Source organism: Dasypus novemcinctus, chromosome 5, assembly GCF_030445035.2.
Source record: "Dasypus novemcinctus isolate mDasNov1 chromosome 5, mDasNov1.1.hap2, whole genome shotgun sequence".
Lineage (NCBI taxonomy): Eukaryota > Metazoa > Chordata > Mammalia > Cingulata > Dasypodidae > Dasypus > Dasypus novemcinctus.
In genome coordinates, this window is record NC_080677.1 from 99,551,623 (window position 1) to 99,577,906 (window position 26,284).

Genomic DNA, 26,284 nt, shown 5'->3' on the forward strand with positions numbered 1-26,284 from the left:
TTGTCCATAAAAATATGGTGCCATCTGGCCATGTTTTTAAAAACACTTCCCTAAGCATGTTGAAGCAAATAGACATGTTGAAATTTCTTCCTGTAGCCTCCTTAACAGAGAAAAAAAAAACTACTACAATATGATAATATATATCACTAACAAGAATTTGATTATGATTTAATAAATGTTCTGATATTAGCATTAAAATATTTTTAAAGTACATGAAAAGAAGTGACTCCATGTAAAAACATTTACAGTAAAACAAAATATTGTCTTACATGCTGAATTTGAGTAATTTTACCTGCATGAACTTCTCTAATCGTGGCTTTTAGGAAATCACATTGAAGGTTCTTACTTGCCTGTCAGTTTAATTGTATCTCATTTTTAAAGTCACATACACTGGATTCCTTGGTGGTTATGGAGACAGAAGTATTTGCGACAATTGAAATCACTTTAATTTAGAAACATAAAGAATAAAAAGCAGGAAAAACAGAGGGTGGAAAAGTCTAATAAGGACAGAAATGGAAAAAGAGAAAACAAATGATCCAAATAAAAGACCCTTCATGGTGACTTTTAACAAGAAAAAAAAGTTTAAAATTTAAGGCAGTGATTATTTCTAGTGAGGATTTTAGTTTTTATTGCAGAGAAAATCGTTCAGGCTTAGTAACATTAAAGTAGCTTAGTAAAGAGAATTAACTTTATCTAAATTGCCCCAGGGACTGAGCACACACATTTTATTTGAATTCACTTCGAAATTGAATTCATGCTTATAACTACATTTTATGGTTCTCCATTTCAATTTTCTGATAAAAATAACCTCAAGAAAGTCTGTCTTGCAATCTAGGCCCGAATTTGATAAGCATTTAACATTAGTTTGGTTATGCCTTTGGGATTTCATAGGATAGGCATTTCCTGTGGGGACACATAACAACAAAATGTAGAACACAAGCAGCACTGGGGCAATGAAGAGCATGAACTGTGGCAATGGAGTAAGAGTCTATAGAAACCTAGGAATAAGAAGAGCATCACTAGCCTACCTACCACCTTCCTGATGACCTTGGCAGCTCAGATGAACACTAAGGGAAAACTCTTTCCCCACCTCCCCCTTGCCAGTTTGGCTAGATCCTTTTTGGAGAGACAGAACCAGCTCCTAGGTGTTCCTCACATTTTCTGACAGATCCTGTTTTAGAATTAAGATATCCATGTACTCGAAAGTTACTAATTCTGGTCGGTTGGGAACAACAGGAATTGGATGATCCTGGCCATCCCATTCTTTGCATGACAGCATTAGCTGAGTTTCCCTTGAGGAGTGCCCCAGAATCACTTGGCTGTGCCCTTCGCACTGCCAGCCCAGGCTGGGACTTGCTAAAAGGGATCGAAACACTGAGTTTTACCTAGTGCTGTTCCCTGTATACAAATAAGTATGAGCCCAAATCCAAAGAGTAAAAAAATTTTCCCTGTCAGAAGAGATTCTTTCTTTTCAAAACTAACCGTTTTCTTTTTCTTTTTCCTCTTTCATTCAAAGGTAAACCTGCAAGACTGAATTATTTGAATAAAAATTTTTAATAATTTTGTTTTTAATTTTGTAGAACTTGACCTCTTTCCTGGATTAATTGGAACTGAAGAAATAATCAAGGTATCCTGGCCATTTTTATATTCAAATTTTTCCAAATAAAAAATAATGTCCTGAATTGTTTGTTAGAATTCAGATATTGTTGCATTCATAAAAGTATGTGTGGCATTATTCAATGTGGAATTGGTTGCTAAGTTGTATGGGTAGTCACATAATTCATATACATGAGTGCTTTATGAAGAGGCTGGAAGACACTTTGAGTAGCATAATACAAAAAAATAAACAGATAGAAAAGATTTGATGATAATGAAAACTCAAAGAACTTTAAAAATAATCTCCAAAAGCTAGAGCTATGAATTGGAATTTTTCAAGTGTTCAAATTTTTCTAAAAGACTAAAATATTTGACCAATTCTTAATGTTACTACAGTTTATTTATAGTTAAGGGATTGATTAATAGATTGACAATAATTGTGAGCAAAATATAAATTGCATATATTCTTTTACCCATTTAATTTGAATATTTGTGTTTGGATAATTTAATTTGAATATTTGTGTTTGGACAATTCATATTATAAAAGTCTGTTCCTAGAATAGTGCCCTCTAAATAAATGGGTATTTAGGAAAATCTACTAATTCATCATTACTGAGATTAGATGTTTAATTCAAGTGCTAGTATTGATGAAATTATGAATAGGTGTATGTGCACATATGTGTGTATGAGTTGATAAAATGTAGCTACTGCTATTAACTAGCAATTAATAGCAATTAGATTTTATTTTTACATCTATAATTACCTCAATACTTTATACATCTTACGACTTTTCTCTCTTATGAGGAATTATTTTTGCAAAGTGACCAGTTGACCTTAGAACAAGAGTCCACAGAATTCACCTAAGGATATCTCTGTTTGTTTGTGGGTATTTGTGGATGCACATGTACATTTGGTTGTGTATATTCCTAGAAATGATTACCAGAATCAAGTTAAAGGAAGAAAAAATGAATTATCTTTATACTGCTTTGTTAATTCATGTCATTGGTTTGATATACTAAAGCATGTCCTTGTTCCAGTAATCTAGTAAATGCTAATCTGTTTGATTTCCATCTTGTATGAAACATATTACACATTATACCATTCAGAAAGGAACAAGGAATTGATCAATTATTTTTCATAGTAATTGGTATTATCATGATTCCATGTTTGTTTCATTTCCTGAACAGACATTAACTCTAGGGCAGCCTTTAGCATAGGTCCACAAAAGTTATTTAAAATTGTCCAATGTTAGTTGCTAGTTGAATTTATACATTCTAAAACTCTAATATTGTGTTTAGCATAATGTTCTGTTAGCTATATGAATAGGCTATAAATGTAACTTCATACCTTTATTTTTGTCTTGGCACTCTAAAATATAGATACCAAAGGTCATGCTTGCCCCCTTGCCTCAGGTCTCACCAGTTATATATGTTGTAGACACAACAGATCTTCCTGTTAGATAAGGAAGTGGAAAAGTTTGAGAATTTTCCTTCTACAGCCTGGATTATAGTCAAAGAAAGGCTCCTGAGCAAGAAGGGGGTGAAAAAAAAGCAAACTAAAATTCAATGTATTTGTCCAGGTTCCAACAGGAAACATGTGCCACACGTGAATGGGGTCATTGAGACTAATTTTTTTTTTTAAAGAAAGGCTCTTTACAGATCTGTGGAAAGAATTAAGGGAAACCAAGAAAGGACGATGCCATACCCCTGGGGTTAACAATACCTGGGACTTGTTACTAAACCTAGGCCTGAATGACAAAGAGAGGGTATCAAGGAGCCCAGCAGAAGCTGCAACCTCCATCGTGGACACAGCCTTCCTCTGTGACCAGCTGGAAAAGGAGCCTCCTGGGGAATAGATACCCAACCTTCCAGACCTCCTCCTCCTCCTGGTAGAGCCTAGCAGGGAGGCAAGAGAGTGGATCTGAAGCAGCATCGGGAGATTATACTGCACAGTGGGGGAAAAAACACCTAAGGAGGTAAAGAAGAATCAAAAATCAGCAGTCTCTTGGGAGTGGAAGGCTGTAACCTAGAAGAGAAATGGGGAGGAAAAAATTCTTAGGGTGTTCAGCTTTTATGAGGCTTTACCTACTATGATAGTATCCAAAAGAGCATCAGCTCGCATTCTGTGAAACACCAAGGAGAAAACACGGCGCTGCTGAGGGAGAGGAACCACATACTTAAGGACTTAATAGTGAAGGTTACCGCAGCAGTGGTTGATAATCAATGGCATGGTAAATAAGTAGCATTTTGTCCTACTGAAATTAACAACTTATAGTAAAGCATTAGATAGGAATGGATCCATATGCTTAACATGTCTTCCTAAAGCATGATTCTAAGAGGATGAAAACACTGCCCAACCTATCCACAATGCAATTCCATTGATTCATGCAAGAATGAATGACAGACGTTGGCAAATACTGTGATATATCTGTAATGATATTTAAGGTTTGGAAGGTGTTCATTGGCTGTTGTTCAAATAGAAATGTATGACTTTGAAAGAGAAAGGATTGTCAGCTTTAACCAGACTTAACACTGAATTTTTTTGAAGTGGAACTTGTGAAGGATAATAAGTGTGACACAGATCAAAACCATACTAGAAGAAATACAATAACTTTGTAAGAAAATTACAAGAAATAGTATCTGTTACAATATTTGTAATTTCAAATATGTATAATGTAATCATAAAGTATGTTTCATTAGGCCATTTGAGAAAACAAAATTACGAGAAAAATATTCAATTGTATTCAATTCCCAAGAAGATGTTAGGGAATAGATTTAAAACACAGATGTAGGGATTAATCTGTGAAAGAAGGGACAACAACAATTCAGTTACAACAGGATAGGAGGAGCAGGGGTGAATTGGACTAGTTCATGTGTTTTGTTTGTTTTGTTTTTGCTTTTGTTTTTTGCGTTCTTCTGTGTCTGTATTTATTTCTTTTGTTTCCCCTCCCCTCTTGTGGCTTGCTTGCTGTCTGTTCTCTGTGTCCATTCCCTGCATGCTCTTCTGTGTTTTTACTTGTCTCCCTTTTTTTTCGTTGTTGCATCACCTTGCTGAGTTGGCTCTCCGTGGCGCTTGCAGGCCAGGCGGCTCTCCACAGCATGGGGGTGAGCCTGCCTTCACAAGGAGGCCCCAGGACGCAAGCCCAGGGCCTCTCATATGGTAGACGGAACCCAACTGATTGAACCACAGCTGCTTCCCAAGTTCATGTGTTTTTATTGCAAAAAAGTATTTTTGTCTGGTGGCTTCTCTTTTCTTTGTAAACAGGAAGGTCATCTCCAGGTAGTGAGGCAAGAGAAGGGAGAAGGAGGTTTGAAGAGAGCAGAAAAAAAATGTGAAAGAGCCCTAGTAGAGAGTAAGAGTATAAACAGTACTAGGGCACAGGGCAAATATCCAGATTTTCAAATAGAGGTAGGACTCCAGAAACCCCTACTGCTAGGCTTGACCTTGATCCTCAGCAAAACTCTGGATCAGATTATAAAAAAATGTTTGTGCAAATTCCTAAGAAAAGAAAGGATCAAAAATCTGGGCACCAAAAATTTTCACCAAGAAGAAGCCAAGGCAAATTATTATTTCCCTTAATGTGAAGTTTTTAGGCTTGTAGATTAGAAGAATATTTTATTCAGTTAATTACTTGGCAAAATCTGCCAGGCTGTCCCTTGACCAAGATATCAAGCAGAATGCAAAGTTTCGTGAAGAAACACTGACCATTAGTGACAAAACCTGCCTGGGGAAGACAGTAGTCATTTTGGCATATGATACAGTCTAGATAATTACAGCTGACTCATATCTCAGAATGGGTCACCTATGCCTTGGAAAGTGCTGTACAACCAACCAAATTATTAAGCTCTAGGTAATGATTCAGTGGTTAAGCTTGTAAACCTGTGTTTTGTGCAATGCAACTTCCCATGTGCATGAGATACATGCCCACAAGCACACGTGGTTTAAGAGTCACGTCCTTTCTACTGATACTGGCCAAGTTCTTATTTACTAAGCTGTATTAGGTCGCTTTTTTCTTCCTTTTAGGGACATGGCCTGAAGAACTAGATCTAAGAGATGACAATGCTGACAAATTATTGGGTACAAAGATACTGACAAAATCCTGTCCAATGTGCATTGTTTAAAAAGCAGATTTTGCCCTTAGCCTCTGGACTTCTCTGGGGCCAACAGCCACCTGACCAGGGGTCCAGGCTGCGGACTCACGCCTCAACCATAGGCTCCATGGCCAATCAGCAGTTTGCAGGTGGCAGAGGAGGTGCTCAGAAACGTGGCCCGGGAGGTCCCACAGCTGTGGCACAGTGCCGGCATCTCTAAGTGGTTCAACATGCTCGTGGGGTTCAATTTCCTTTCCATGACACCTGCCCTGGGGGCACAACCCCCACAGCGGATGTCTTTGTGCATCAGAGTAAGCTGCTTACGGAGGGCTTCTGGAGCCTCAAGGAGAGTGAGGCAGTGGAGTTCACCTCTTAAGAAGTTTGCCAAGGGCCTGGAATCTATCCATCCGTGTCACCAGACCTGGTGGGGTGTTCTGTACTGGAAGTGAGAGGTGGCCAAAGGGGAAGAACATGCTGAAGTGCAGATCAAAAGGGGACAGGAGCTACAACTTGGAAGTCTAGGCTATCAAGAAATGTAAGCTGCCACTCCAGCCTAAGAAGTGCCACTTTTGCCAGAACATGAGCCAGATGATAGCCTCGTGTCCCCTGAAAGCTCAGCTGGTCCCCAGTTCCCAGGGAAAGCCCTCCTACTTTGAGCAGGAAGAAGAGACCCACAGCCCTGCCCTGCTCCCAGAGACCCAGGATTGAGCCACGGTGGGTGGGGGCAATCCTTTTGCAAACAGGAAGTTCCAGGGAGCAGACAACAATCGACAGAGGAGAGAACATGGGATAGGGTGGGTAAGGGCAGCTGGCACTTGTGTGTGTCTGGCCCAAGGTCCACAGCATCACCCCTACTCCGTCTTGGTGGGGGAAGGGGCTGAAGCAAGGGAACTCCATCCATGCGCTATTCAAATGCAATTGAGGGCTTTCAGGAGTAATACCTCAAAAAGCTGCTGGAAATACCACTTGAATCCCAGCTATTTGACAGGAGCCTGGAGAGGGAAGTTGTTTTCCTTTGAAAGAAAGATTGATAAAAGTATTTCTTATACTAGAGTGAAAAGATTAAGTATGAGAGCAGATTAATGGACCCAACCCAGGAGCCACTAAATTCTGTGGGAGGAAATCTCAAGGCTAGGGCAGGATTTTACCATGTCTTGTCTTCTCATAACCCACTCTGGGTGCTGGAAACTGTCCCAAGCAGTAGGTTGAGATGACAGGCAAAAGGGGTGGTTCAGACAGCTACTGCTCCTAAGCTCACTCCTACCACATTCTGGGCTAATACAATTTTACGTATTTGCTCCCTTGAATAACTGCACCTTGGGTTCCACTTTCTCCAGGATGCCAACTGCCCGAGCTGTGTGTGAATGACCTATCTTGCACATTATTAAACATTTTTTCTTAATATAAATATTCTGGTTGTGTGTTTTTGTATATTTTAATTTAAGACTGTGTTCTCAGGTATATGAACAATCTCAGGGATAAGTCAGCAGCAGCTCCAGGTCTGCACAGCAGGAATTCTTTGTTTTTGTTGCTTTATCACCATCAAGAACAACTATTTGAGCTACCTCATTTTGCCAGTTAGAGCTGGCTTTTCTGCCAAGTGGCCTCTTGAAATCCCTCCGCTTGGAAAGTGTTTCATGGCACATAGATTTTTAATTGGGTTGTCCCATGACTTGATCTACTGGAAAATTGGAAATTAGTCTAAATGAAGTGGTTCAGAGAGTTTAGGAGAGGCTGGATCAGGTTGCAGGTCAAGAGACGAAGCCAAGGTTAGGTGACAATTATCTAGACATGTAATAAGGGATTCCTGTCCCCAACCTCTTCATCCTAGGGCACAGGACTTGCTGGGCACACCAAATTCATCCCACTGGATTAGGCTAGACTTGCCATGCACGATGGGTGTGTGTGTGTCCAAGAATGGAGGTATGAAGCAAAAGCTAAAATCCTTAACCTTTCAAAAATCTGGACTTTTCCTGCTTGACTTCCAGAGAGACCATAAGTAAAGGCTACTTTCTGATGCCCAGAACCAATGTCTTACCCTGATGCAATAGTGATTAGTGTCATGGTAGCTATAGGAGGAGAAAGGGGGTTTTGTTTACATGCAGTAGAATCATGGCAAACCCGCCTCACTGTCTTGAAACAGGGCAGATGCAATGGAACACGTTGGGTAATGTGTGTCTGATCCTGAGTTCTTGTCTCCCCCAAGTGCTGCCCCTCTCTAGTTATTGTATTTGTCTGGGTTTTGTAGAACTTCACGAGTCGCTGGTTTGGTGATTGTTAAGTGACCTAGTTGGTGTAAATATAATGTGTTGGTCTTTCTCCATGTTCTTTTGGGGTTTTTATTGTTTACAAAAGATGTTTGGTGTTTTGAAAGAAAAATAACCAAAGATTCTGCACAAGACAAAAGGATCTAAAACATATACTTCAAACTAATACATATACATATAAAACATATACATAAAACTAAAGCAAGGATCATGAACCATCCTTTCTTTTGTGTTCTCTTTCCCCTATTTCCTATTTTGGACTAGGTTGTCTGTCCTGAAAACGTATCCCATTGTACCTCTCCAGTTTCCCTTCCTCAGTCCCTCCATACACTAATTTTGAGGGTATCTCCACAACTCTTCAATGATTTGTACAAAAAACCTAAAGACTCTGGGAACACTCATCCTTCATTTCCAACCTTCTGAGTAAAGACCATTTCTTGACATAATTCAAGCCAAAAGATTAACACTGCTGTATTTGGATTTATCAAATCTAGTTTATCATCAGTCCTAGGATAGAGAGAAATAATGGGGGGGGGGGAGGGGAGAGTTGGTTTCCATGTAGAAAGTGGGGGTAAGAGATCAAAAAAGGGGAGATGAATGTATATCCAACTCACTCAGGAACTTTTATTAAGATAAAAGAAACTTATGTCAAAGTGGACACACAATTGTTTAATAGGAGACAGAAGAATGTAATGCCATGTTTACTGCTAGAAACCAAAGCTTTGTGCAGAATCTTCAATTTATGGAAAGGAAAGGAGATAGAAAAATGTGTACCTGTCTGTTCTTTCCCTAATTGTTACCCCTCATTCCTGAATTGCAGGAGACTGAGCCCCTTGGGCTTAGGTGACCCCATCACTGGAATATGTTTATTTTGATGGTTGATTTTGTACTGGGTACTTCCTTTCCTTTCTGCTATCATTTTGTAACACATGCTGACACTTTCCCCTACCCCCTTTTTCCTGGAATAATACAGTGAAAAATAAAGACTTACTGTACCAAAAAAAAAAAGTCATATCTTCCTATCTTTGGCAATTAAGTATCTTAAACATAGGACTTATAATGTACCCAGTTTTCCATAAGAAACAGAAAGCATGCATTTTGGTTGATCTCTGGCCAGAAACTCCTAGGCCATTACATGACAAGGTGCATGAAAACTGAGGGCTCCTGGAAGGTGTTTATAAGGGAAACACAACAATTAAATAACTAGTACTAGAGGGATATTTTGACAAGTTGCTTATAAAATATCTGCCTAAGTCTTAAATGTAAAGTGTTAAAACCAAAAAAAAAAGAAAAAAAAAACTCTATCTTTTCCTTAGGATGACTTAATAATTCTGATTTATTCTGAATATACACACTTAAATATTCTGAATATGCAACTACTTTGGTCTTTGAAATAAATGCTTTCATTGCCATTTGATTTTACAGAAGCTAATTGTTATTAATCTTGTTGCCAGATGAAATAAACAAAGAAACATAAAAACAAGAAAATATATAACAGGTTATATAACAATAAATAAATATAAGGTCTTCCTTTAAAAGCAGTCATATTTATTGATTTAATTACTCCATTCCATAACATTAAAATAAAGGCAGCCATTAAGGAAGATGTTTTCATCAAATTTAATTACTCTCCTTAGAGGGTGGTCAGAAAGATTTTAAGTCAAAGGCATGGCTTCTGTTGGGTGATGGTATATAAACAGGAAAAAGTTCCCAAGATCCCACAAGTAGTGATTAACAGTGTAATGCAGTAAAAGATACTTTAAGATTTCATTTTTCTCTTATTTCCTCATATCCCATTAAATTGTGTTTGCTTTTCAAAGGAGGAAGAAGAGGGAAAAGAGATTGAAGATGACACTATTGTGAATCCTGGTAGAGACAGTGCCACAAACCAAATAAGGAAAAAGGAACCACAGATTCCAGCCACAACAAACTACCATCGCATGGGGACTAAATACAACGAGGCCAAGACTAACAAAGCCCCAACAAGAGGAAGTGAATTCTCTGGAAAGGGTGATGTTCCCAACACATATTTAAATTCTACTTCTCAGCCAATAACTGAATTAGCTCCCAAAGAGGGTATTTCCTTGACTTCACAAACTGTGACTGAACTGCCCCTTCATACTATGGAAGCTTCTTCCACCTCATTAAATGATGGCTCTAGAACTGCTCTTAGATTTCCACAGATGAACTTGTCTGGGACTGTGGAATCTTTAAGTACAGTTTCTCTAACGGAATCTCAAGAAGTATCTACTGATATCAGTGAGGATGAGAGTTTATTGACCAATTTCAAGCTCGATACAGAAGCTGATGATTCTTCAGGTTCCAGTCCTGCAACCTCTGCTATGCCATTCATCTCTGAGAACATATCCCACGGGTATATATTTTCTTCAGAAAACCCAGAGGCAATCACATCTGATGACCTTATACCAGAATCTACAAGAAATGCTTCTGAAGATTCAACCTCATCTGGTTCAGAAGAATCTTTAAAAGAACTTTCAGTTGATGAAGACATGTGGTTCCCTAGCACAACAGATGGTACAACACAGCCCGATGTTGCATCGGACAGGGACAGGTTTCTGCAGACTGATTACACTGAGAGACAGATTGACGAATCTGAAAAGACCACTGAGTCCTCCTCTCCCGACCCACTGATGTCACAGGGTCCCTCAGCCACAGATATAGAAATGCCACATTACTCCACCTTTGCCTACTTCCCGACTGAGGTGACACCTCATGCTTTCACTCCATCCTCCGGACAACAAGATTCGGTCCCCACTGTCAAAGTGGTACTCTCGCAGACAACTCAACCCATATTCAATGGTGAGACACCTCTTCAACCTTCCTACAGTAGTGAAGTCTTTCCTCTAGTTACCCCTTTGTTGCTTGACAATCAAATCCTCAACACTGTCCCTGCTGCTTCAAGTAGTGATTCAGCCTTGCATGCTACGCCTGTATTTCCCAGTGTTGATGTGTCATTTGAATCCATCCTGTCTTCCTATGATGGTGCACCTTTGCTTCCATTTTCCTCTGCTTCCTTCAGTAGTGAATTGTTTCACCATCTGTCTACAGTTTCTCAAATCCTTCCACAAGTTACTTCAGCTATTGAAAGTGATAAGGTGTCCCTGCATGCTCGTCTACCAGTGGCTGGGGGTGATTTATCGTTAGAGTCCAGCCTTGCTCAGTATTCTGATATGGTGTCACAGCAGACCACAGCTCTTGCTGCGTCAAAGACATTGGAATCTGGTAGTGAATCTGGTACGCTTTATCAAACGCTTGTGTTTTCTCAAGTTGAACCATCCAGCAGTGATGTCATGATGCATGCACGTTCTTCAGGGTCTGAACTTTCTCATGCCTTGTCTAATAATGAGGCCTCCCAACAAAGCTTCGCTGTTTCTTACAGCTCTGCAATACTTGTGCATGATTCTGTCAATGTAACCCATCAGGGTTCCTTATTTAGCAGCCCTGGCCATGTATTGATGCCTCAGCCTTCATTAATATCCCCAACTGCATCATGGCTGCAGTCTACTCATGCCCTCTCTAGTGATGTCGAATGGTCTGGAGCCTCCTCTGGTAGTGAATCCCTTTTACCTGACACAGATGGTCTGACAGCTCTTAACATTTCTTCACCTGTTTCTGTAGCTGAATTTACATACACAACAGCTGTATTAGGTGATGATAATAAGCCGCTTCCTAAAAGTGACATAACGTATGGAAATGAGATGGAACTGCAAATTTCCTCCTTCAGTGAGGTGGTTTACCACTCTGAAAGTGCTGTCTTGCCTGACCTGTATGATTATGTAAATAAATCAAATGCATCTTTACAAGAAACCCCCGTTTCCATTTCTAGCACAAAGGGCATGCATCCAGGGTATTTTGCTTTTACCACCACTAAGATTTTTGATCATGAGATTAGACAAGTTCCAGAAAATAACTTTTCAGTTCAACCTACACACGCTGCATCTCAAGCCTTTGGTGATGCTTCGCTTAAACCTTTACTTAGCGCAATCTCAGAGCCAGCATCCTCTGACCCTGCTTCTAGTGAAATGTTATCTCCTTCAACTCAGCTCTTATTTTATGAGGCCTCAGCTCCTTTTAATACTGAAGCATTGCTGCAAGCTTCCTTTCAGGCTTCTGATGTTGACACCTTGCTTAAAACCGCTCTTCCAGCTTTGCCTAGTGATCCAATATTGGTTGAAGCCCCCCAAGTTGAAAAAATCACTTCTACAATATTGCATCTCATGGCATCAAATTCTGCTTCAAGTAAAACCATGCTGCACTCTACTACATCTGTGTCCGTTTTTGATGTATCACCTACTTTTAGTATGCAGTCTTCACTTCAAGCTTTTACCATTTCTTACTCAAGTGAAAAATATTTCGAACCAGTTTTGCTTAAAAGTGAAAGTTCCCAACAAGCAGTACCTTCGTTGTACAATAATGATGACTTGTTCCAAACGGCCAATTTGGAGATTAACCATGCTTTTCCCCCAAAAGTAAGGCATGCATTTGCTACTCCTGTCTTTTCGATTGATGTCCTTCCAAATACACTGATAAATAAGCTTATATATTCAAATGAAGTTTTCACCACCGCCAGGAGTTCTGTTGCTGATGAGGTATTTGCTGATATTCCAACTGTTATTTCGGATACGCTTGTATCTGCTGATCATTCTGTTCCTTTAGGAAATGCGTATGTTTCCATTACAACCATTTCTCCCAACAGAGATAGTTCTGTGACCACAACCAAGTTGCTGTTTCCCTCTAAAACAACTTCTGAGCTGACTCACAGTGCCAGTTCTGATGCTGAGTTAGTAGGAGGTGGTGACGATGGTGATATTGATGATGATGATGATGATGATGATGATGATGATGATTATGACGATGAGAGAGAGAGCGATGGCTTATCCATAAATAAGTGTATGTCATGTTCATCCTATAGAAAATTTCAGGAAAAGGCAAAGAATGACTCAGTCACTCAGGATAACAGTCTCATGGATCAGAAAAATTCCATCTCACGTTCACTATCTGAGAATTCTGAAGAAGAAAATAAAATTTCAGTTATAACCTCAGACAGTCAGCCTGGTTTGGACAGAAGTCCTGTTAAAACACCGCTAACAAATGTGCTCCTCCAAAGGCCCAATGATGGGAAAGAGGAAAATGACCTTCAGACTGATAGTGCCCTACTTCCTTTCATCCCAGAATCTAAATCATGGTCAGATCTTACAAGTGAGGAAGAGAGTGGATCAGGGCAAGGTACCTCAGATAGCCTTAATGATAACGAGACCTCCACAGATTTCAGCTTTCCAGATGTTCACGAAAGAGATGCTGACAGGGGCTTGGAAGCAGGTGACTCAGAAATAACTCCTGGATTCCCTCGGTCCTCAACACCATCTCTCACTAGTGGGCACTCAGAAGTGGTCAACATTTCAGAGGCAGGTTAGTTATGGATCACAGGGATAGATCAAGGTGTGGTGGCTTTCTTTCTCTAAAAGTAAAAGAGAAAAATCGTGGAAAGATAGAAATTTGGTCAACAGCACATCATCTTTTTTTTTTATCAAAACATTCAAAAAATCATTTTTTAGAGTTTTTAAAGTATGAATAGTTCATACTTCAAATAATGTTCACTATGTTTTGGGTCCTTAACTTAATTCTTTGCAAAACAGAAAAAGTGATTTTTTTTAATTGTCAATATTTCATATTCTACATGATGCCTGTTATGTGTGAGAGCAATTATGTGTGCATAACGCCTTTCTATACTACTTCTTTTTAAATAAGACTCTAATATACTATTTTTAGATGGCAATTTTCATTTTCATACTTGTGCTCTAAAATAATCTAACTCATATTGAATTATAAAAATGAATTTTAAACTGATGGAAATAATGACAAAAGCATTACACTCTGACTCCCCTCATGAAAAGGAATTCTATAATTTGCACACCCTCTTCAGTTCTGGGAGCTTTTAAAAAACGTTCTACTTCTAAGTTTTGAGAATTAATGGTAAGGTAAAAAAAAAAAAAGATTTTGATTTTAAAATTGTCATCTTTGATTACCTTCATGTTGCCTAAAGAGGGCAGTATAAACCAGCAAAATACCTTCTCCTTGGTACTTGCTGTTATACACCTTTCTAAAAAGTTAATGTGCATTAATATACATAATATGGGTAAACATTCTATGACAAGATGTAAAAACGCAAGAACATTTTATGTAGAGACACAGATTTCATTTGTTAATGTATTTTATGTAAATGATTTTTTGGCCAGCTGTTTCTTAAAGCAGTCTACTTGAAGCATATATAGTACAGATGTTTGTTCAAAAGCCAATGGAAAGAAAAGAGAAATTCAGTGCCATTAAACACATGAAATACTAGATAATTTCATTGAATTGATCACAATAATTTTATAATTTACTTCTATTAAATTTTAAGGTATTTTTAAAATTAAAAATGAAAATATTTAAATCTTGAGAGTAAATCAAAAGGTAGGCTGTTATAGCATTTTGTGTTCTTACTGCATAAAAGGGGATAGCTATAATCCAGACCACAGATGTCAATATCATTAGGCATAATTTTCCTCTTTATTATTATCCCTCACACTAGTTGTATATTTTTCTTTTACTGAAGTAGCAATTAAAAGTTGATACATTTTCATAGGGAACTTTATTTGTATTCTGACGATACCTATTTAACATTACATCTTAGTTTAAACACTTAGACTCTGATATGTGAAAATGTGTAAAGAATCCCTAGTTCACTATATTCGTTAGTGTTGATGTGTATGTGAATTGTTATATGGCTTCAGTAATAGTACTTTAAAAAATGTATTAGATTTATTTTAAAGGGAAATGCCAGTAATCCATCCATTTTCCTATCTTATTAGGTAGTGAAATCAGCAATATATTCTTGCTAGATTATGCTATTATAGAAAAAACATATATTGCAAAATGCTAAACCTAAAATTATTGACTCAAACTTAACAAGCTTCTCTTCAATACATAAATTACACTTATTTAATTAAGTGTATGTTCTTCCACTGATGAGGAGAAAGCAATACAAATTAACATCCAACATCATCAAGTAACATAATAAATGAAGTAAATAAAGTTTAACAAGATTAGGGGGAAAAATCATGCCTGTTTTTTAAATTTTAGCTATAAAAATTCATTCATAGTCTGCCTTATCTAGTACTTGAATATACCCCTTTATTAAATGGATACAATCAAATTCCAAAACTTACAATTTATGATGTATTTCTAGAATATAGAACAGTCTACAAGATGTGTTCCTCAATAACATAGATAAGGCTAAGTGTTAGTAAATGAGGAAACTGAGACACAAAAATACTAAATTTCTTGACCAGTCACACAGCAAGTAAACACAAAACTGAGACTAGGAACATGATGTTAGTGTCTGCCTCTTAGAGACTCTGCTTTCATGATTGAGGGTGATAAAATATATAAAATGCTTACATTGTAATGCCAAAGTTATGTTGCCTTATTCTCAAAACGTGTTTTCAAATGTTAGCCTTAGTCTTTTATTTTCTAATTGTCTGTTAGTAGAATCTTATTTATGTAACCCATAAACGCAACTGTGCCAGATCAAAACAGATATTTTAGTCTCAATTAAAAGAAAATAAAAATCTGTACTAGTTATTCCTCATTGTAGCACACAAAGCAACCAGTTGATTATCTTTATTTTCATGTCATATCCCATCTTGTATGTGTGTATGAAGAATTGTAAACTCTTAATTTTCGTAGTATGTAATTGCAATGGAATTATCATTCTTCCTCTTCAGTTGGAGGAGTTTTTTTAAAAAAAACAGGGTTCACAGAGAACTTATGAGAAAAGTCCATATATATTAATACATCTGTATGCATGTGGGTGTATAATGTATGTATATTTGTGATATATATGTAAAGTATTGTAGGTTTGTTATATGTCTTATGTATATATCACATATACAATTACACATCTCATGTTTGTCTGCACATACATATATAAATGAGAGGTATATGTATCTATATATACGCCTCTCTACATATTGCTGTGAATATTTGTGACTGTGAAAGACCTGTGTGCTTCATACAAACTCACTTTGTATATACATTAATGTAGAACACTGGTTTTCAAATCTTAGCATCAAAATCACCTGGATGACTTGTTAAAACACTGATTGCTGGACCCTCTACACAGAGTTTCAGATTCAGACTTTGCATTTCTAACAAGTTCCAAGTGTTATTGATGCCACTATTTCGGGGACAAATAGTGAAAGTGGAATGTTTCATTTATTACTCACAAACTTTCCATTTAGGTAGCAATAGTTTCCATTAAGTTACAATAGGAAATATTAGATGCATTCCTAAATTTCATAAAGAAATTTCCAGTACATACATAGATTATTTAGATCTCTAGATGAATCTCACCACTGTACATAATGATTAGAGCATTTGATTAACATAATAAAAAGGGAAGCTTGGGAGAAGCAGATGTGCCTCAAGTGATAAGGCCACCACCTACCACATGGGAGGACCCAGGTTCGATCTCTGGGGACTCCTGGTGAAAAAGAAGAGAAAGCATGTTTGCGTGGTGAGCCAAGTGCCCACACAGTGAGTTAAGTGCCCATGTGGCAAGAGGAGTGCTCATGTGGTTGCCCACATGACAAGCCAAGTGCCTATGTGGTGAGCTTAGTGCCTATGCAAGTGCCCTCATGGCAAGCCAAGTGCCCACATGAGTGCCCGTGTGGTAAGCCAGTGTTCACACCGTAAGCCAGTGCCCACATGGTGAACCCAGTGCCCATGTGGCAAGTCAGTGTCCATGTGGCGAGCCAGTGCCCGCACGAGCGAGTACACAGCAAGATGATGATGCAACAAAAGAGAGATGAAGGGGAGGGTCAAGGTGAAGTGAAGCAGAGACCAGTAACTGAGGTGGCGCAGTTGACAGGGAACCTGTCCACATCAGAGGTCCCCAGGAACTAATCCAGGTGAATCCTAGAGGAAAAAGATGAGAAGAGAAGACAAAAAGAGAAATAGATACAGATGATCACACAGCGAATGGACACAGACAGCAAAAACAGCAGGGCAGCGGGGGGAGGGGGGAGAAAAAATACAATAAAGTGTAATCTAATCTTAAAAAAATAGTGAAGTTTGGATTTTTCTCACAAGATTATTAACTACAGCTCAGGGATCAGTTGAATTACAATATTTCTATGTTTTATAGTGTTTTATGATTTTATAGTCACACCTTTGAATTCCACTTTTTTTCCAGCCAGTGCCTACATATTGATAAGAACAAACATCTTGGGAAATTTAAGTATAACATATTCCTTTACTGCGTTTTCTTTATGAGTGGATTAAATCCTTGGCCCTTTTTACCATCATTCCTGGTTCCAAAGGAAATGATCATTTAGGTCTGAAGTCCTCTGTAGTTAGATATATTATGCTATGTTCATGTATTTATGGTACTCTCAAATTTCTTCTTGTTAAATATTTCAAATTAAATTGATTGCCTCTCTTACATCACTAATAGTAAGACACTTGTGTCAAGTGTAGGAAGCAATGCAGACTCTTAACGAGGAACTTAAGTTTTGTTCTTTGAGAACTTCTCCAGGTAGACAAGATAAGGACTTTCACTTTGTAGCAGTGTCAGTATATTCTCATGTTCAAAACAGTTCTAATGAAACAGTTCTAATAATCATCTTGACTTCCCACTGAACACACCTCAAAGAGGGAAGGATTATTACTGGTCCACTAATATCCTTCAGTTCTGAAATTTTTTAACAATTGGAAGGATATCTCCAGTTAACGTTGATTGTGAAAGTGCTAATATAGTCATGTACCTGATCAGTCACAAAAGTAGTCATTTGTGGGAATGGATGTGGCTCAAGGAGTTGAGCGCCTTCTTCCCACATGGGATATCCTGGGTTTGGTTCCCAGTGCCTCCTTAAAAAAAAAGACAAGCAAACAAATGAAAATACTAACTCAGGGAAGTCAATGTGGCTCAGCAGTTGAGCACCAGCTTCCCACATATGAGGTCCTAGGTTCACTCCCTGGATCCAGTACTTAAATATATATATATATTGTCATCTTTTAAAATGAACCCAACTGAATTTGGATTTTTCATTATTTATATTTGTATATTTGAAAAGAGTTTTTTATCTATGTGTTTCTTCAACTCATCTGCAATAGTATTTGATTTTTGACAGAGAAAAACAATTGCTAAATAGGGCATTCAAAATCACACTTAAAACCAACTTAAATTTAAATTTAAAATAATTTGCCCAATGGAAGGCTTGTTCTCATGTAAGAAGGACTAGCCTAAGATTCTGTCTTCATGAAATTAACTACTCCTAATTATTTACTTGATTACAGAGTTAAAAAGAATTCCATTAAAATTAATTTTAGACGTTCAAGCTTGTCTCTTGTGATTTCAGTAGGTAGCCTTTCTTTTCCTGGTAATTTTGTTTGAAAATTGAGTAGTTTTCTTATTTTAATACTTCCATTTCCCTTTAAGCAAGCTTTTGGAGGCACTACCATGCTCACTAATTGCAACAGCCAACTTCTTTCTCCGTTGGGTTATTGTAGTTCTTCAGCTCTGAGAGGCTGCTCTACTTTAAAATTTTTGTTTTACTGAAATTGGCTTTTACATGTAGATGTTCTTTGCATCATAGAGTCAAATTTTTTAAGGTAAGTAACAGCATTGAAGGTTGCAGTTAATCAATTGAAAAATGCTGTGACTATTTTTAAGCTTAAATATCAACTGTCTTAATTTTCTTTGACTACAGAGGCCAGTAATAGTAGCCATGAGTCTCGTATTGGTCTAGCTGAGGGTTTGGAATCCGAGAAGAAGGCAGTTATACCCCTTGTGATCGTGTCAGCCCTGACTTTTATCTGTCTAGTGGTTCTTGTGGGTATTCTCATCTACTGGAGGTAAGTTGAGTGTTTATTTTTGAAAATTTCTTAAAGCTCAGGTTTTGCCCATATTTGACTGGTATTGGGAAGCAAATATGAAAGATCTTCAAAGACCCATTCAAAATTCCTTCTTGAGAGCTGTCACTAATTTATTTAAGTAACTATCAGCAAGATGAATACGTGAATTCAAAGACATTTGAGTGTTCTTCATACTTAAACAATGAAAGATAAAATGGAGGAACTTTGACTTAAGTTAATATTTAATACAGTATTTTGACAATTGAACTTTCATAATAATCTAACCAACATTCAAATTTTGTCATAACATTTCACATGAATCTAAGCTTTTCACCAACTGTTATAATTCCAAAGTTATTATTTAGGAAAACATAATTTTTAATACAATAAAAGATATTGAGTTTCTCTTTTCAGTAACACTGGCATTTATACAGGATGCTTATGAAATTGCATGGTGATAAAAATCATAACTGTGCACAGAAATAAAAATCAAGCAATTGCAATATATTATAAATAAAATTCAAAAACAAAGTTAATGACCATATTTAGGTGCATAGGATTTTTAAATTCTTTATATTTTGACTTGAAGATGAAATATGGTTTCACTCTTATCCATATCCTTTTAAAACCTTGGAAGGACAGAAATAATTGCACCCACCATTAACTAACCATGCCCTAGCAAGCAGAACATACAGCAAATTGGCAAGTTTACTAGGACACAATGTAAGTGAGTGTATGTTGGAAAGCAGGTACTTTATGATGATACAAGGAATCATATCTCTAAACTAAGAAATGGCATAGCTCAATATTTCCTACTTTTGTTTTAAAAGATATTTTTATTGTACAGTTAATTCCTTTTTGTTTGTTAGGATCTTTCTATAAAGTCGTGTTACTGCTCTTGATATGTTTTTCCAAAATATAGTCTCTCTGTTTATTGAAAAATATGTACTGTGCTTGTTGACTGTTTCCCATGTGCCTGTTTAACCATTCTAGAGAAATGTCAAAAATGAATGAATGAATGAGAATCACTGCCTTCAGAGATTTTATGCTAATTAGGGAGAGTTTCCTTTGAAAAGTTTAGAAAATATTGCACAAAAGTTTGTATAGTACCTGAAATCTTTAATGCTGAGAATGTTCAGAATGGGGGATCTTGATGGGCCAGAATGGGCAGGATAAATGTAAAATAAAATGTAGAGCTTGAACTGGATAGCATTCAGAAGTAGAAATTTAAAAAAAAAGAAAGGCATCCAGACAAGGGCACAGCAGGTGGGAAGGACTGGAGACTGGAATGAGCTGGGTATCTCTGAGACAGTGAGGCCTAAAGCATATTGTTGCTTGTTGCTGGTCGTTGGTTGGCTAAGATAGAGTATTTTCATGGTCAACTGTATTTCATATGGGACTTCCTTTACAGAATAGTGTAGATTGCAAACTGTAGAGAAATGATCATGCTTTTGTTATCCTACATGGGTTTGGAATTAATTTTGTGCATAACGTGATGCAAACAAAGATGCTTTCTTCACTGTATACTCCAGTCATTCCTATCATTGTCAATGACTTGTTAACAGAAGACTCAATGTACACGCAGTCCATAAGCTATATACGATTCATCTCTGCTCTCCTTCTCCCTCGCAGGATGCCATGTGCATAGTGCATAATCCAAAAATGTTTTTCAATGGGCTTGGGCTTTTTAGCCATACTTCTCACCAACATGGATATCATGTTTGTTCAGATGAGTAGCTTCTGTCAATTCTCGCTTTCCCCACCAACCAATTTTTTTAATTAATAAAAACTTGGGTTAAACAAACTTAAAATTGGATAGACAATGGGATCAAATTCTCCTTCAAGTAAACAGTGTTAGAATATAGTTCCAATAAGGATGCCAAATAGTGTCCTTATTAAAATAATAATGAATTTAATTTTTTAAAATAATTCAAATTTACTTTCTGCAACTTTGAAAAAGGATCTTATTTAACATCATTTGCTAGTTCATGGAGAATTAAAATCATGAATGATTTTTATCATTTTTATAATGGGTCATCCCATTTGCATAATGTGAAAATAAAGAATAAAATTACCAGTTGGAAAAATATTAGCTTGACTTTTACCGGTAAGATATTTCTCTTCTCCCCACAATGCTTTATGTATCTTGAATCGAGTGCATTATTAGTTTGAAATATGAGCATTTTGATGGTCTTACATGTATGTTTTATAATATTTAGCAATAAATTGTTCCAATAAAATCTATCACTCTTATACTTATCCATTTCCAAATTGAATGTATCTATTCTACTCACTTCCATTTGAAGTTAATTTACTTCAAGTCATAACTTTTTAGATCAGCAATACACTAACAATTAGGAGTATTATTTACTGAAACACAGATGATGGCAATGTTAATATATTCTTCAGGGCTTGCATGAATTATTCAAATTCTAGTGAAGACACATCTGCAAAAGATATGATTTTATCCAATATGGAAAGATTTTAGAGTTTTGTGAAAACTACAGCCTATAGAAAAGTTTAAAAAGCAACATACCAGTAAGGGTACTAAGAGTAATGTGGTTCTTATGAGTTTTTACAAGTTTCTGTACTTAACACCTTTTTAACGTAATTTTTCAGGAAAAAAATAATCTACTAGGAGTATAATAAATTTTCTCTCTTGTCTACCTAACTCAAGAGAGTCCCCGGTGTTTTGTGTAAACCTTGGAAGATAGCACATTGTAGTAGAAAAAGGGGATAAATTAAGGCTGATAAACCTGGATGCCTGTCCCAATTCTGTCTGATATTTGCCAAATGGCCTTAGGCATACCACTTAGCCACTGAGGAATTCATTTCTTCTGTTCACAGGGAGCAGTCACTAGATAACTTCAGGATTGCAGTCAGGCCTGCTTCTCAAGGTTCTGTGATGAATGCAGCATGCAGAATATTGCTTCATATTCATATCAAGATACCAAGAAATAGAATAACAATTACACATTTCTAGCTTTTAATTCTAAATACTTACTCTGGTGAAAGGGTGTAAATTAAATAATCAGATTAACTTTGATTGATAGGACCTATGTCTACAAGTTTAAAACAGTCATCACTTTTTCCATCACGGCTGAGTGATAATTAGCAGGAGACACAGTTATCAACACTTAGCACATAGACGTGAAGACGTTCACTCCTTATACAGAACAGATGGACTATAGATATTGAATCTTGTCATACATTAAATAATATGCCTTGAAATTCTCTTCCAGATGTTTTAAGGTGTAATTTACATGAGTACGCATCTAAGATACACAATACCTTCAACACGGAAGAATATTTTCAAATGGTCTTCTTAAAGAACACAAAGGGCAAGCTTTTGAGAGCTTTTTTTTTTTTTTTTTAAAGATTTATTTATTTATTTAATTTCCCCCCCTCCCCTGGTTGTCTGTCCTTGGTGTCTATTTGCTGCGTCTTGTTTCTTTGTCCGCTTCTGTTGTCGTCAGCGGCACGGGAAGTGTGGGCGGCACCATTCCTGGGCAGGCTGCTCTTTCTTTTCACGCTGGGCGGCTTTCCTCACAGGCGCACTCCTTGCGCGTGGGGCTCCCCCACGCGGGGGACACCCTTGCGTGGCACGGCACTCCTTGCGCGCATCAGCGCTGCGCATGGCCAGCTCCACACGGGTCAAGGAGGCCCGGGGTTTGAACCGCGGACCTCCCATATGGTAGACGGACGCCCTAACCACTGGGCCAAAGTCCGTTCCCTTGAGAGCTTTTTAAGAGCCAGAACCTAAAAGCATAACTGAAGTTATATTCGGCAAAACAGTAAAGTTCTTGAAAAAGAACTTTCCACAGGCCCCCCCCTTTTTTTTTTTGACCAGAGAGGAAGACAAGCAATATGAATTCCCTCCTAATCTTTAATTCAAGTTCAGGGGTCATTGGAGACCTCCTAGTGTCATACTGCCTTTTAAATAGAATATCAAAGTCATATCATGTTGCCTATTAAGTAGAATATCAAAGCCTATGTAACCTACCAAAGTAATATATAGATGATCTTCATCCCAAATTTATCATATGCTATTTTAATCTTAATTTTTTCCCATTTATAAACATCTTGGTATGATTCTTAAAGTTCTTTGGGAAATTAATGCTGAGTAACATAATTGGACCAAAAAAACTGTCAAAGATTTTATTACATTACTGAAAAGAGTACAGTCGGTATTAATGAACGTTAGCCATGTGTTAAATCTTAACACCAATATGTTTTAATTTAATTTCCCTACCCTGTGAGATGGCGCCAACTTCCCATCCTCTCAGAATCATTGGCACATCATCTGTCTATCCATCTATCCATCTCTCTTTACCTATGTATTTTTTTCTTTGCATTTCTTTTTTTTTTTCTTCTTTATTTTTTTAAAATATTACATTCAGAAAATATGAGGTCCCCATATACCCCCCCACCCCCCTCACCCCACTCCTCCCACATCAACAACCTCTTTCATCATCATGGCACATTCATTGCATTTGGTGAATACAATTTGGAGCACTGCTGCACAACATGGATAGTGGTTTACGTTGTAGTTTACACTCTCCCCCAGTCCACCCAGTGGGCCATGGCAGGACATACAAAGTCTAACATCTGTCCCTGGAGTACCACCCATTTACCTCTATATTTTGCTTTTCCCTCCCAAATGTGTGGAGATTTCAGTTTATCCCACTTGAGGCTCAGGGAGGCAAGAAGGTCTAGGATGCAGCTGAATAATGTATAGTTCGTGGGATTTGCTTGCTATTAGAAATCCACCTAGTCATACAACAATGAGCCCATGTTGTACTCCTGGCACTGTATTAATAGTTGAATTACATATACCCAAAGACATGGTCCCGTACCCTAAAAAATTGTAATGGGATGTAGAAAAAAAAAGTATAATTACGCCAAATAATTTACACAAATAATTACCTTCACCACCAATTAAGAAAAATATTTAAAATAAAATAATATTGTATAGAAAGTGCAGGTTACTCTAGGATTGATTAGGTGTATTTTTCCAAAACAGTCTTTGTAGAGGTCAGTGTGTAAAGTTTGTGCTGGGTGCAGTGGAAACAGAAATAATGGAGGGCTATGTGCTTAGGAAATGAGAGCTGCCTTTAAGGAGGATAGTGCTTTCTGGCATATTGGTGAGTGAGGCACTCCGGACAGAAGGTGAACTGGATTTAAAGCAGGGAGGAGAAATGAAACAGGAGAGAACATCGCACGTTCAGGGACCTACAAGTGTTTTGTGTTATTGGAGTAGAAACCTCAAGGATAAGAGTTGGCAAGGACCACAGACAGATTGGGTTTCAATAATGAAAGTTCTTGGATATCATATCTAAAACTCTTTCAAAGCACAGAACTAAAGCCAGTGTATAAAAGTAAAAGGGAGATAGATTTTCCCTGATACACCAAAGTAGTGCCATAGCAGTGGAGCAGACCTCCTCCTTAGGTATCATTTGAAGGCACTTAGAAAGAGGTTTTGAGTTAGTATAAGAAAGAAATGCAGGAAGGGAATATAGCTCAAGTGGTTGAGCACCTGCTTCCCACATACGAGGTCCGGGGTTCAATCCCTGGTACCTCCTTAAAAAAAAAGAAAGAAAGAAAAAGAAATGCCTAGCAACTAAAAATGACTCAGGCAGTGAGTCCCTTGTCACTAAAGGTATCCAAACTAGACCTGGTTAAGTATATGTCAGGGAGGCTGTTGAAGGGATTCTTACATCAGCTGTGATATTGGATGAGATCCCTTAAAGCAGTTACAACTTTAAGATTCATTGAAAAATAAACAAGAATCTGTTCACTGACTTGTGTATCTTTATTTTAGAGAACCCAAAGGGATTTTAATTCTGTAATCTTAAAAGCAGGTATCAAATCCAATGTTTCCATACCAACACGTCAGAACGTGCTGTTTGTGTTGCACATGTCTTGGTTCTTCATTTAAGTCAGGCTGAAGTTTCTCTCCCATCTACTTTCAATTCTGCTCGTATGTGGACTTTCAGTAGGATACTTTCTTCATCGTGAGAACTGTGACCCTCATCCTTCCTGCTTCCTCATCACTCTACTCTTTCCACTTTCTATTAAAGAACCTAACTCAGGTTCCTTTTGACACTTACTTCTACATCCACTCTTCTTCCTCCCACTCCACCTATTCTTGTTTCAAGACATAATCTTGATTATCTGTGTTCCCACAGGTTTGATTACCAAAGGCTTATACTATCACAACAGAGCACTGGTTTGTGCTGTGCACATCATAGCTTTAGGAATTTGTTTTGCTTGTGATTTTAAGACTTGGAATAAATGATATAATATCACCCCACTCATACTTAACAGCAGTTTATTCACTGAACAAATATTTTGGGGCACCTACAACATGATAGATGTTGTAATTGGCACTGAGGGCAGACACTGTGGTTATTAAAACAGTGTAATTTGCCTTTGATGAGGTGAGACTAACAATAAACATGTAAGACAAGTAAATAAATGTATCGGTAACAGTATTTCAGCTAGGGCAAAGAATAGTGACCTGGTGGAATGGGTTGACATTTTTAGTTACTATTGCTCAGGAAAGGATTCTCACGGAAAATGATGTTTGAGCCAATACAAAAATGATGGGGAGGTGGTGGGCTAGGAAAGGGAATGGCAAGAGCCAGGGCCAGGAGACAGTACTGGTGTGACGTCTTCCGGGAGAGAAGCTGGAGGAGAGAGAGGGCTGGAGCTCATAGTTGAGGGAGATTTGCAGGAAATGAGCCTGCTGAAGGGGGGGAGGGCAGGTTACAGAGGCTCTCATAGACCTTTCTGAAATAATTGAATAGTATTCTATTACAACAGGAAGCCATTGAGGAATTTTCTGAAGGGAACTGGGTTACTTGAAAAATATGGTTGAGGCACGTCATTGTATTAGACCAAATGGTATGCTAAAGCTCATTAGGATAAGAACTACCTGTAGCTTGAAGTTTATAAATGGAAAATAAGATTGACATTTTTACTCAACTAGATATTACTATTTACACTTAACCATTCATGAGTAATACTTGAAATAAACAACCTACATCAAGGAGTGTCATTAGCAGTTTCCTTATCTAAAGGATTTTAATTAAGGATGGTTTGCAGTACTTCACAGCAGTAGTTGGTCGTTTGCTCTTCTCAAGAGTTTGTAGTATGCTTTCACCAGAAGTTAGTTACTCTTCTCATCTGAATGAAAATAGATTCTGGTAACATTGCTGGTCATAGTTATCACTGATTCTAATTGTGTTCATTCTCAAAACCCTCATCAACAAGCCTAGCATCTGTTGGAAAGAAAATTGCTTGTGTTTTTGGTTATATGCTTGTTATTTCCTCACTTAAGTTCTGTCACTCCTACGTTATCTTACTTACAGATTAAGCTACATTCACTTTTCATCAAAATACTACCACTGT

General features: G+C 37.6%; 1 protein-coding gene and 1 pseudogene across 4 annotated transcripts in view; both read left to right on the forward strand.

The window, feature by feature from the left end:
* PTPRZ1 (protein tyrosine phosphatase receptor type Z1) overlaps positions 1 to 26,284 on the forward strand; it is a 212,137-nt gene that overhangs the window by 142,983 nt on the left and 42,870 nt on the right. For 2 of the 4 annotated variants that reach the window (XM_012521416.4, XM_012521417.3), the window contains exons 11-13: positions 1,581 to 1,627; positions 9,775 to 10,774; positions 18,727 to 18,871. In XM_012521416.4, the coding sequence (XP_012376870.2) occupies positions 1,581 to 1,627; positions 9,775 to 10,774; positions 18,727 to 18,871 (1,192 nt within the window). Of the gene's footprint in view, positions 1 to 1,580; positions 1,628 to 9,774; positions 13,385 to 18,726; positions 18,872 to 26,284 lie in introns of all 4 variants that reach the window. The other 2 variants (XM_004483097.3, XM_012521415.3) reach the window with 1 other exon arrangement.
* LOC139438977 (protein lin-28 homolog A pseudogene) lies at positions 2,529 to 6,395 on the forward strand (annotated as a pseudogene).